At 40.3% G+C, this 13,759-nt stretch overlaps 1 protein-coding gene across 3 annotated transcripts in view; it reads left to right on the forward strand.

The window, feature by feature from the left end:
* Positions 1-13,759, forward strand: part of aspscr1 (ASPSCR1 tether for SLC2A4, UBX domain containing) — a 205,092-nt gene that overhangs the window by 185,612 nt on the left and 5,721 nt on the right. For all 3 annotated transcript variants that reach the window (XM_041217161.1, XM_041217159.1, XM_041217160.1), the window contains 2 exons: positions 3,910-3,979; positions 9,026-9,204. In XM_041217161.1, the coding sequence (XP_041073095.1) occupies positions 3,910-3,979; positions 9,026-9,204 (249 nt within the window). The remainder of the gene's footprint in view (positions 1-3,909; positions 3,980-9,025; positions 9,205-13,759) is intronic.

The following is a 13,759-nucleotide window of genomic DNA, read 5'->3' on the forward strand; positions in this document are numbered from 1 at the left end:
GTGGCAAGTAACTCATCCCCTGACTCCCCAGAGCCTGTCCACCATCCACAAGTCAGGAGTGTGATGGAATACTCCCCACTTGCCTGGATGAAAGCAGTCCCAACAACACACAAGAAGCTCAATATCATCCAAGACAAAGCAGTCTGATTGGCACCTGTTTCAATCCTAAAACATTCAACCTCCCCACCCCACCACCAGTACACCAGCAGCTTGTACCATCTATGAGATGCACTGCAGCAACTCACCAAGGCTCCTTCAGTATCACCTTCCAAATCCACAACCTCTACCACCTAGAAGGACAAGGGCAGCAGATGCATGAGAACATTATCACCTACAAGTTCCCCTCTAAGCCACACACCATCCTGACTTGGAATCAAATCGCCATTCCTGCACTATCGCTGGGTCAAGGTCCTGAAACTCCCTCCCTAACAGCACTCTGGGTGTACCTATGCCACATGGACTGCAGTGATTCAAGAAGGCAGCTCAGCACCACCTAGGCGTGGGCAATAATTACTTGCCTAGCCAGTGATACTGACATCCAAAGGACAAATAAACAAAGGATCCTAAATGTTATTTTCTGAAAGAAATCGCTCTAATTTTCAATTGCGTGTGTCTAAACAGCTTTGCATCCTGAAAATGATTGCATTCCGACAATAGCAGGAGATGAATGGAAAAACTGGTACGTAAAGATTTCCGAGACTGATAAAAAGAATAAAACAAAAACCTCTAGGAACAATTCAATACCTACTGGAATGAGACTCCACAGCTTTTTTTATATATAGGCTTCCAATTTTGAGTGTCATGTCAGCACCATAACATCAGTTAAACATCATCACATCATTAACAAAGTGCCCTGCGACATTTAAATACTAAGTGGCTACAACAGGAATTATTAGAATTAACATCGTAATTCCAGCGATTTCATGATTGCCATTATGTTCAATAGGAGAGTCTCGGCAAGAAGGGACTTTTGTCTGCTTTGGCCAGGCTGGCAAGGCGGTGACACAAATCGTCTAATGGTTTATGGAGAACTGGAGCTGAAGGTCCAGTTCTTTAACTTCACAAATTGCTGGGGGGGTTTTTTTTAACAAACAATGATAAATGATTAATGTGTCATTCGAACTGTAGCAAATTCTGACCCAATGAGTAACATTTTATGGGTTGTACTGTACAGCTTAGAGTGTAAAATAATGTACCTTAATTGCACTGGGCGTAGAGTGAGTGAAGTCAACAGACAGCAAAAGGGTGTTTCACCGAGACGTATTATACCAGAAGTCTTAAGTACAATATTACATAGTTTCACTATAATTTCCTGGTTTTTCACATGTCTCACATTGGTGAGGCAATAAAACAACAAACCCAATGAGAACTGTAATGTTGCACTTGCTGCAAGTAAAATTATTTTTACCAAGGATAAACTGGTCATAAAAAATGGAGAAAAAAATTGTGTAATTTCCAGATATCTACTGTATTAGATAAAATGCTCTTGACACATGAATGCCATTTTTACCTACGTGTGCTGACTCAACCTACCACACACACAAAAGAAAAAAAAATATTTGTTTTGTTAGTTTATTTTTTTCCTCCAATCCAGTGAGCAGTGTGCCAAATGAGAGAGTTAGCTGATCATCGCCAAAATATTGAATTTGAGGTGCTACGTTTCACCTCGACACCCAGGAGTGTAAAAGTCAGTCAGGGCTCCCACTGATGATAACTATCCAATGAATTGTGCTGGGAAATGTGCAAAGTGCAGACTTCATAAGGCCTTGAGAATTAAAATGTAAAAGTTGGCATGATTGTGAGGCACTGTTTCTTGCTTAAAACTCACTTTGACGTTTTTGGTCAAATAACCAAGACTGGAATTCAAGTTATTCTTGCCAGCTACAGAATGGATCAAAACAAAAACAATTACCTGGAAAAACTCAGCAGGTCTGGCAGCATCGGCGGAGAAGAAAAGAGTTGAAGTTTCGAGTCCTCATGACCCTTCGACAGAACTTGAGTTCGAGTCCAAGAAAGAGTTGAAATATAAGCTGGTTTAAAGTGTGTGTGTGGGGGGCGGAGAGATAGAGAGACAGAGAGGTGGCGGGGGGGGTGTGGTTGTAGGGACAAACAAGCAGTGATAGAAGCAGATCATCAAAAGATTTCAATGACAATAGTACAATAGAACACATAGGTGTTAAAGTTAAAGTTGGTGATATTATCTAAACGAATGTGCTAATTAAGAATGGATGGTAGGGCACTCAAGGTATAGCTCTAGTGGGGTTTTTTATTTTTTTATAATGGAAATAGGTGGGAAAAGGAAAATCTTTATAATTTATTGGAAAAAAAAAGGGAGGGGGGAAACAGAAAGGGGGTGGGGATGGGGGAGGGAGCTCACGACCTAAAGTTGTTGAATTCAATATTCAGTCCGGATGGCTGTAAAGTGCCTAGTCGGAAGATGAGGTGTTGTTCCTCCAGTTTGCGTTGGGCTTCACTGGAACAATGCAGCAAGCCAAGGACAGACATGTGGACAAGAGAGCAGGGTGGAGTGTTAAAATGGCAAGCGACAGGGAGGTTTGGGTCATTCTTGCGGACAGACCGCAGGTGTTCTGCAAAGCGGTCGCCCAGTTTACGTTTGGTCTCTCCAATGTAGAGGAGACCACATTGGGAGCAACGAATGCAGTAGACTCAAGCTCAGCTGCGACACTGGCCAGGTGAACAAGGTACCAGAAACCTACCAGCACCTATGGAGCCAAACTCCAGGAGAGGATAGAAAATTGGAGGGGTATACTTACTTGTTTTCTCTCCTCCTTCACCTTAGACACCATTTCTAGCTGAGAGAGAGTACTTTTGTCTTCCTCCAAGCATTTGTTATTGCTATGGTGTAGGATGCTACAAGGATGTTTACAGGCACAACCATTCGCATTGATTTGTTACGTGAAATGCCAGGTCTCAGCTATGCATGTTACTGTAACAGCTGGCTGATATTAGGATCTTATAATTTGCGAATTTGCGGACATAGCCCAGATCACAATTGAAGCAACTGATTTGTCACAGAAACTAAAAAATTGTGGGAATCTTAGGATTTGTCAGAGTGCAGTTTCTTCCCCACCAGCACAGTTTTAAAAAATAAAAATCATTAGGCCATTCAAGCTACCATTTTCTAACTCTGTTCCCACTTATTCTGAGCTACCCTGTTTCGCACAGTCTGGAAGATCTTTTGATGTCAGGTGTTCTGCTCGTACTAAAGACAATTCCCAAATGGTTGGCTGGCCAGTGAAATTTAAACCCTACAAGTTTCAATGCTTCTGCCTTGTAAACTCAGTCAGTCTGACAATTCATTCCTCTGGGGCCTCACACCTCTTTGAGTATTGCATGGAATCAAAATTGTAAGAAAAAGCTTTCCACTTATTTAGCAGTGAATTCTGAATCCTCCCCTCAACTGCCCTACAATTTTCAGTTTCTGTGACAAATCATTTGCAATAATTGTGATCTTGGCTAATGTCTGCAATCCTCTAAATTATAAGGTCTTGATGGTGACATACAGAGCTGAGACCTGGCAGTTCTGCACTTGCACTGTTGGAGACGCCATGTTATGGATGGGGCATCATTAAACTGAGGTGATGGTACAAGATTCTGTGGCATTATTTGAGGAGCAAGAGAGGACTTCTGGTGTCCTGGAAAACATTTAACCCTCAACCAAAACTACAAGCATTGATTATCTGGTCATTAACTCATCACTGTTTGCGGGTCCTTGCTATAAGTAAATTGGATGCTGCATTTCCCTACATGTTAAGAAGATACTAATAAATATATAATAAATGTTTGATAATGACCCCGTTTACATTAGCTGCATCTGTTTCTAATCAAATACCATTTTGCTGAAATATTAATTTGGTTAATGTTTTCTGTTAATTTTATCCACTTAAGATTGCTACATACGTGAAGAGTTCTTGAAGTCTCCAACCTCTCTGTCCCAGGCAGACCTCACTGTAACCAGGTTCGTACCTACAGTGCAGCCAAATTTGGATTTAGATCTGCACATGAACCTGTGGATAATTGTGGAAATATTTACATTGTACTTTGTAAAAATAAGATGCTGTGAATGTTCTATCTTTTTATCTACATCACTAAGTAGGTACATAAATACAATATATTTCATGATATCACAAGTCATTTGCTAGCAGGTTAACTTGGTTGCTAACTTGCTATTCCCTTGAATGATTGGATAAATGGTTGAGCCAGAGACCAATCATATTGAGCTAAATGTGCACTTGCGAGCATTTTTTTCTCACGTTTTCTAACTCATTTTTCATGCTGACTGTTCCTAATGCTTGTTTAATCTTTCCTTGTTCTCTCTCCCTCGCTCTTTTTCTCTCTTCCCCCACACCTTACTTAGTAAGTTGCATCATGTGTATTTATTATCACCCATTTATTGAGTACCTTCTAATGGGATGTTACTGTCTTCCACTTGGGTTAAGGAACTGTGCATTGTGCAGGTTGTGAAGCAAATGTTATTTACCTTTAACTGCTCTCAGTAGGTGAAGAACATTATGGTATTAGAAAGTTTAAAAGTTAGTGAATGGTTTTTCTTAGTCATTTTGTTAAATAAAAGTATAAAGTAATTAGCTCAAATATCTACAGCATTATCGAAATATAAGGAATGATTACTTGTGACAAAGTGGATGCCTTGACAAACAATGAATGGTGAAGTATCACATGTTTGCTTAGTAGCAAATTGAAACGGAGGTTACAATATTATTTATTGCCAGATCTACCAGTAGGGAACAGTCCACCATGTCCTGTGTTTTTCTTATCAGACTCCAGAAATACTTTGTAAAATATACAACATGCAAATTGCATCAGCAGTAGGTGTACTCAGAGTCTCTCATCCGAAATATTTCATTGGTTGTCAGTGACATACCAGAACCTTGCAAACTCATTCCCAATAATTAGGCAATACTGTGTTTTGCAACAATTAAACCAGCAAAAATTAAAAATGAATGAATGTTCATTATTCCTAATGCTATAGACATAAGTAATTCTCTTCCATTTCATTATTCAGGTCCACAATGAACTGGTAATTTTGCTGTTAAACATATAAATGTTATTTTGTTGTTTGTTTTTATAACTGGGCAGCTGATATACACACTGGTTGGAATTTGTAACCCACGCAAACTGAAGTTGATTATGTGTATGTGCAATATTAATGCTCAATTGTGCAAGATATTGAATGTGTACTATTACAGGACACTGAGCTGAGTATATTTATCATGGTTTAAAGTGTCAGGGTATTCAATTGTTTCAGTACAAGGCAAAAACGCAGTCAGTTCTTTTCAGCCAGCTGATTTTTCTAACAAGTAATACTCATAACGAAATATACTTTTAGAAACAACTTGCTTTTTCACAGTTGCCAATTGATCTTAAAAGTGAAAGTGTGAAAGGGCTACATTTAAAAATAGTCATCTATGATACAGGGCTACAATCAAAAATAGGAAAATAAAATTAGCCCAGAAAAGAAGCTTTACATTTCAAACTATGCAGAGGAATTCATCCTCAAAATAAATTGGGATATTAGAAAGCATTTAGTATAAAAATGCATTGTGTTTGTTCATGGAATACCTTACATACGATTTCATCTTCAAACTTAAAACTGGTATTTCAGAAAGCAGCTGTGAAAGAACTGCTTTAAGTGTGGTGGTTATATCCTTCATCGGTGTCTTTGTTACCTCTAGACTTGAACAGGCTGACCAGCCTCCCATCTCCCACTCTCCATAAACCTGTGTTCATCCAAAACTCTGCCTGTACCCTAATTCTGTCCAAATCTCATTTAACCATCGCCCTGTGCTCGCTGAGCTTCACGGGCTCTCCATCCGACAACACTCAACTTTAAAACCTTTGTCCTTGTTTTCAAATCCCTCCATGGCCTCTCCCCTCCCTGTCTCTGTGGTCGTCTCAGCCCTGCAAGCCTTCAAGATCTCCACACTCCTCCAGTTCTGACCTGTTACACATCCTTAACTTTAATTGCTCCACCACTGGCAGCAGTACTTTCAGCTGCCTTCAGTCTATTTCCCTCCTTAAACCTCTCTACCTTCGTCTCCTCCTTTAAGATTCTCCTTTAAAACCTACCTCTCTGAATCAGCTTTTGGTCATTTGACCTGATTTCTCCTGTGGCTCAGTGTCAAAAATGTTTTCATTGATGTAGCTCTTTTTAACCAGCTTGGGGAGTTTTATTATTTCAAAAGTGCTTTCTAAATGCAATTTGTTCCAATCCATAATTTGTCCTTCGAATATATATTTTTTCCCTTTGAAGTATTCAGCTAGTTCTTTTCTGAAAATAATTGGATCTGTTTCCACCAGCCTTTCAGACTGTTCATTCCAGATCATAACTTGATGTGTATATAAAAAAAAAGTTTCCACTCATCACTCTACTAGTGCTTTTGCCAATTACCTTAAATCTGTGTCATTTGATTGCACACACTTCTACAAGTGGAAATAATTTATAAATCATTGGTTGCACCTCTGCGGAAGTATTGTGTGCAGTCTTGGGAACCACATTTTGTGAAGGATGTTGAAAGGTCTTGAAGAAGGTGCGGAGGAGATGTACCGAAATGGTACCAAGGGTGAGGGAATTTGGTTATGGGGAGAGACTAGAGGAACCTGGGATTGTTCTTGGAGCAGAGCAGGTTATGGGGAGATTTAATAGAGGCATTTAAAAATATGAGGGATTTTGATAAAATTGATAGCAATAAATGTTTCCTCGGCAGCAGAGTTGGTAAACAGAGGACACAGATTTAAGATATTTGGCAAAATTTGAATTTTAATGCAGCAAGTTATGATTTGAGATGCACTGTCTGAAAGTGTGGTGGAAGCAGATTCAACAGCAACATTCTAAGGAAATTGGATAACTAAGACAGGGAGAAAATTGCAGGGCTGGAGGGGAAAAAACAGGGATGTGGGACTAACTAGATAGCTTTTTTAAAGAACTGGCAAGGGCAAGATGAACCAAAAGGCCTCCTGTGCCTTATTTGGTCCCGAGAACAACTGTTAGTGACTGTTGTGTCTGCAAACTTTACACACCTTCAACATTTTAATCACTAAGATAAAAGCAAACTATTGCAGACGCTGGAAATCTGAAATAAAAACAGAAAATGCTGGGAAAACTCAGCAGGCCTGACAGCATCAGTGGAGAGAGGAACAGAGTTAATGTTTCGAGTCTGTTTCTCTCTCCACAGATGCTGTCAGGCCTGCTGAGGTTTCCCAGCATTTTCTGTTATTTCAATATTTTGATGATGAGACTTTCTAATGTGGTTGACATGTGATGACTTTTTAAAGGGCTGAGTTGACTAGAAGTCCTCACTCCCCCCCAAACTTCCCCCACCTCTCACAAACATTTGTAATTTTAGACAGGACAGTACTTGTGCATTACTTCAAGCCAAACATCCAGGTAGAGGACTTGCATTTTTTTTTAATTAAATCTTGAACCTAAAGTTAAAAAAACACAAATGTTATAAGTCGGACAGGGCTATTGCTTCACCACAAGTATCATGCCTTTTAATTATATTGTAGCCATCTAACCGCTCTCTGTTAACACTTTGTAAATTATGTAACTTGTGTCACCATTTTCCTGCCTAACCATAACCACATAGTCTGCATAAACTACTCAGACTGTGCAGATTGTCTTTGATTGGGCTTGCGCCCTTAGGTATAACCACCCCCTCTCCTGTATCATCAGCTCACTTGACAAACAACTGGCCAGAAATGGGATATAACGTGTGTATTCTACAAAATAATCAGAAATATATTCTAGACATTCAGTAAGGTTATCCATCATTTCTTTGGCGTATATATTTTCAGTGCTTGTGGCTGTGGTATTATGATGGTGTGCTGTCCTCAAAATAACTTAGAACCTCATGCAGAGCCATATTTACTCCGGTGTCCATTATTCTAGTTTTTTTTTTAAGGTTCATGGTCGTCTTGAGTGGTGTGCTGGTGTGGAAGACAAGAGGAAGAGTATGTAGGTTCTCGGTTGAGGCATTCAGTGAAGGCTAAGCAATTCCTGAGTCCCCTCCTGTTAAATTTCCAGCTGCATTGCCAGAGGCCTGGAACGGGCTTTTTACTGATTCTCTCAGCTGGGGATGGTGAAATACTTGAACAAAAAAAGAGATTTGTTTCACTGCTCCAGAAAGGAACTTGTTTCTCCTTGTGTCTCTCTTTCAAATTCTACACTGACCATTTTGTTGCCAGTGGTCCTCAGCTGGGAATTAGAAGAGTTCACAATAGATTATTTCTTCCAGAACTTTGATATTGGTGCTGCCCTGCTTCACAGCAGCCGGCTAATCTGCCTGAAACCAGAGACAAGTGAGCTACACTCTTGTCCTTTCTTTCTCAATAGAACACTTAAGTTGGCAGCTGTGGGTTAACAAAACCCACATTTACAACAAACAAGTTGGAGAATCAGCATCGTCTTAGGATTAGAGTGTGGAAATCGGCTTCTTGCTGCTTTGTTATTGACACCTTTGGTAGTTAAAGGTTTTTCATTGATGTACCATGGATAACAACTGCATCAAAACCACCTTATAAATATGGGTGCATCAAAGGTTACTTTTGTTTCTTCACAGCACAAGACCACAGCAAGTATGTTTAGTGCAAGTCAAACTGTGAACAATTCCTAGTCCACTCAACAGGACCTCCTGCTTGTATTTCTCAGGAAGTCTTTTAGCAGGGGAGCATCAAATACTGTCAACAGTCAGGTGACGTGCATATGGTGTCATGCCAGATCAGATAGAGAGACCAGGGCAGCTGAAGAAACGATGGCAGGCGGGAAGCAAATTGTGATTAGCGTACTGGCTTTTGTCTGTTTGATTTAACCCCTGCAGCTTTGAGACACTCTGATTAGCTAATTACCTCTGGGTCACAAAATCCCCTTTGTTCATGGTGGTTGGGTTCTGATAGAACCCTGCATGGGTCTGAAAGGAGTCTTAAGCTTGAAAGTGGTGTCCAAGTTCTGTGCAGTTTCTAATGATTCATTCTCTATCCCCTTCAGCTGTATTCCCAGATTTGCAATCCCTTCAACTAGTTCATTGACTTCCGAAGCAGCATTTCAACCCCCTGCTAAGGGTAAGGAAGAGGATGAAGTGAAGAAACAGCCTGTGACAAATGTAGCAAGTTCTAGGCCAGTTCAAGCTGACCCGAGTAAAGTTCCCAAATGGTTCAAACAGCCAGGTATGTCGGACTTGTTTTATTATAATATTGGCAGCTTGCAAAACTCCCTCTTGTTAAATAATGCAAAAGCACAGGAAACATTTTAGAGTAACTCGCTTTTTGTATCTTTCACTCGAACACTGTTGTGCACTTTTCCGCTCATCCATTCTCTTACACACACTTTCAAATGATCAATTCAACTGTTAGCTTCAGTTTTTTTGATGGTTTTCTTCCCTGTCCCTCTTCTCTACACATCTTTCACAGTCAGGGGAATGTGCTGCAGGCCTGAATCCAGCCATCTGCCAATGTTAGTTTATTACTATCTGCTATGAGGTATTTGAGCATGGCCAGCGGTGACTGTGATTTTCCTTTCCTGCGCTGGGGGAGCTGACTGACTTCCAACTTGCACTTGCCCATGTCCATCTGGTTGAGATCAGGAACAGAGTATGCATGATTCTAGTCCCTACCACTCTCAATTGTACATTAAAAAACTGACTTGATGGGAATGATCCATAAAATTGGGTTTTTGCTTGTTTGTTATACCTGTCGATTCATAATTTCAACCTGTAAACTGTGCTTAGTTTTAAAAGCGTTATTTTTCCATTTATATTAAAATCAAAATAGAAATATTCAAAATGGGCACTGTAAAGGTTGTCGTTAAGTTAACTATCTCTTCCCCTTTGTAATGTCAAGTAACTTCTTTTAATTCATTCTCAGAATGTGCGCATTACTGACAAGAATGGCATTTATCACCCATCCCTAGATGCCATTAGATGGTGGTGGTGAGCCACCTGTTGAACCAGAATATTATAGCGGTTTGATACAACTGAGTGGCTTGCTAGTTAACTTCAGAGGGCAGTTAAGAGTCAACCGCATTGGTGTGGAACTGGAATCACATGGGCAAGACTGGGTAAAGAAACAAGTTTCCTTTCCCTGAAGGATATCAACAACAACTTGTATTTATATGGTGCCTTTCATGTAATAAGACATCCTATAGTGCTTCATATGAGCATTATAAAGCAAAATTTGACACTCAGCTACAGAAAAATATGTACTGACAGATGACCAAAAGTTTAGTCAAACAAGTAGGTTTTAAGGAGTCTCTTCAAAGAGGAAAGGGAGCTGTAGGGGTGCAGAGGCAGGAGGGAGGCAATTGCAGACCTTAGGGCCTCAGCACAACCACCAACTGGAACAGTTAAAATTGGGGATGCTCAAGAGGCCAGAATTAGAGGAAGGTTGATGTTTCAGAATGTTGTGGAGCTGGAGGAGATTAGAGAAATGGGAGGCACGGAGCCATGGAGGGATTTGAAAACAAGGGTGAGAATTTTAAAATTGAGGTGTTGCTTAATCGGTAACCAGTGTAGATCAGTGAGCGCAGCAGTGATGGGTGAATGGAACTTGGTGCAAGTTAGAACACAGGGCCATTCAAACTCCGCTGCCCAAGTTTATGGCGGGTGGAATGTGGTAAGCTGACTTGGAGTGTGTTGGAATAGTCAAGGCTAGAGATCACAGAGGTATGAATGAGCATTTCAGCAGCAGATGAGCTGGGGTGGGGCGGAGTCAGGCAGTGTTACATTGGTAGAAGTAGACGATCTTAGTGATAGCACATAAATGGGGTTGGAAGCTCATCTCGGCGTCAAATATGACACCAAGATTTCAAACAGTCTGCTTTAGACCCAGATGATTACAGGGAGATGGATGGAGTCAGTAGCTAGGGAATTGAGTTAGTGCCACAGACAAAAGACAATGATGTTGGTCTTTCCGGTATTTACTTGGAGCAAACTTCTGCTCATCCAGTACTGAATGTTGGACAAGCAGTCTGACAATTTAAAGACAGTAGAGGGGTGGAGAGAGGTGGTGGGGAGGTAGAGCTGAGTTTTGGCAGTGTACATTTTGAAAATTGGTGCTGTTGTTTCAATGATGTTGCCTAAGGGCAGCATTAGAAATAGAAGGGGTCCAAGGATAGATCCTCGTGGGATGCCAGAGGTAACAGTGTGGGAACGGGAAGGGAAACCATTGCAGGTAGTTCTCTGTCTGTGATTAGATAAATAAAAATGGAACATGTGATTCCACAGCAGTCCCAATCACCTGGACGGCAGTGGAGAGGTGTTGGAGAAGGATAGTGTGCTCAACTATGTAAAGACTGCAGACAGATAGAGAACGATGAGGAGGGATGTTATTTGTGACTTTTGGTACTGTGGCAGGGGTGGAAATTGGCAAGCTAGTTGGATATTTAGAACAATCAGCCAGCTTTGTAGTCACCTTACAGACTGGGGGGAGAAAAAGCTGAATTCAGATTTTCAACCTGCCATGATGAGATTTGAATTTGCATTCTCTGGATCATTATTAGTTCAGTATCAGTACTACTACACTGCAATGCAATGTGTTAATTTTTTTTGGTAAACTCCCTCTTGTTAAATAATGCAAAAGCACAGGAAACATTTTAGAGTAACTCGCTTTTTGTATCTTTCACTCGAACACTGTTGTGCACTTTTCCGCTCATCCATTCTCTTACACACACTTTCAAATGATCAATTCAACTGTTAGCTTCAGTTTTTTTGATGGTTTTCTTCCCTGTCCCTCTTCTCTACACATCTTTCACAGTCAGGGGAATGTGCTGCAGGCCTGAATCCAGCCATCTGCCAATGTTAGTTTATTACTATCTGCTATGAGGTATTTGAGCATGGCCAGCGGTGACTGTGATTTTCCTTTCCTGCGCTGGGGGAGTTTTTTTTGGTATTTGTATAGATAGTTCAGGATAACATTTACTGTTATCCATTACTTTTGGTCCCTTCAAAATAAAGCTTACGTTTTAAAACCATGTCAAATAATCCAGGTTAATAATGGTAGTTGCTGGTTAAATTAATAGGTGATTAACCTGAATAATGTATAGGTCAAAGTACATTGGAAATGAAAGATGAATTGATCTGAATCTGAGAGATAGATGGAGTCTTCCTGGAGCAAAGCAGGACAGTGTTTAAATGGTAATTTTGAACCTGTAGGTCTTTGTTCCATTGGATTGAAGAATGGAGGTTAGGTCAACAATAGCCCACCTCTTAAGTATTTTTTCAAAAATATGTTTGGGAGCTTCAACAAAAAGGACTGCTGTCTGAGTTACCACAATTCCTGATGTCAATCATGTTGATTGGCAATCTAATCTCGACTCCATTTCATCACAGTTCAACTTGATGGTGTTTTTAACATGTTTGAGGAGACTATGGAAGTGTGTGTTTGTTTCTTTGCACTGAGTAGGAGAGTGAATTGCGGCTCCAGGTCTAATTTCTTCTAAACCTGAACAGTTGAGTAAAATGGAGCCACAGCTGAAGATTTGAGGTTTGGAATTAGCTCCAAGTGAAACTTGGCGATTCACCAGTCTCTTCGATCTCTGAGCTGGAGGAGGTTTAGTTGTTTGGATTTAATGGAAGGCTGCTGGCTCATCCCAAATTTGACTGTGTACTTTAGAAAGAGCTCTATGCCAGTGGTATGGTGTTCAATATCTGTAAACTTTTTCCCAAATCTAAGACCTGCCAGAGTCCAGCACACCTGTTATATATAGAACTCTCTCAGATTTAGCCTATGATGCTGGTCAGAAGTGTTCATTTGCAGGTTGTAAGAGGCAATAGTCACATTAGCCACTGTTGAAGTACTGGTGGGAGTTTACTGCAATCTGAATTAGATGATTTTTGATCTGTTCAGACCTTTATGAACTTACCCAACTATGATGAATTGAAAGGCCACATACTGTTGGCTAATGTCAGTAAATGTGCTGTTGCTACGTTTTTCTTTTCTTAATGATTTCTGAATACGATTATGCTACAAGAACAAAAGTGACATAGGCACACACAGGACTGGTAAAACGATTGTGGGTCTACCTGGCTGGTCACAGATAAAAGAAAAACACGTATCCCTCAGTTCCCAACTCCCTCTTGAATTTTCTGGTGCTATCCATCTCTGCAGTATCCCTGGACAGTCTGTTTCATTAATTTACTCCTCTTTGTAAAGTAGTTTGATCTAAAATGTCTGTTCACATTCCCTTTACTGAGTTCATTGCCTGAATTACAATGTTTTTGATTCTGTCAAACAATTTATTATGTTTCAGTTTATCTATGCTCCTTAGATACTCAAATTTTGATCAGCTCTCCCCCTCAGCCGCCTTGTCTGGGGATGACATTCCCCCATTTCAACAACCCCAGTTTCCATTGGCTTTTCTGGCCCTTGAATGAGTCTGAATTTGAGCGTTAGGTTCAGACACCCACTTTGCATTTGCAGTCATTCAGCTGTGTTCTTCTCTGTAAATCTGAGATGTGGAAAGATGTGGAGAAGTCAGCAGTTTCCTGTAGCAAGGATGTTGAGGCTTCAATTGATAATTGACTTCTTTACTGGATGATTTCTACAATAAGATACGTGAATTTTAAACAGCCTGGAAACCACACAGTTTGTGCTCTATGATGCATAGCTGAAGAATAGTTATCATTTTGACTCTTTTGAAAAAGCAAAAAAATAGTTGCTGCAGGAGAAGAAGGTCAAAAGTTTAATCCTTAGTTTTGGTAAGTTAGCGGTCTTATCTAGGATGCTG

This window comes from Carcharodon carcharias, chromosome 22 (genome assembly GCF_017639515.1).
Source record: "Carcharodon carcharias isolate sCarCar2 chromosome 22, sCarCar2.pri, whole genome shotgun sequence".
NCBI classification, from domain to species: Eukaryota; Metazoa; Chordata; class Chondrichthyes; order Lamniformes; family Lamnidae; genus Carcharodon; species Carcharodon carcharias.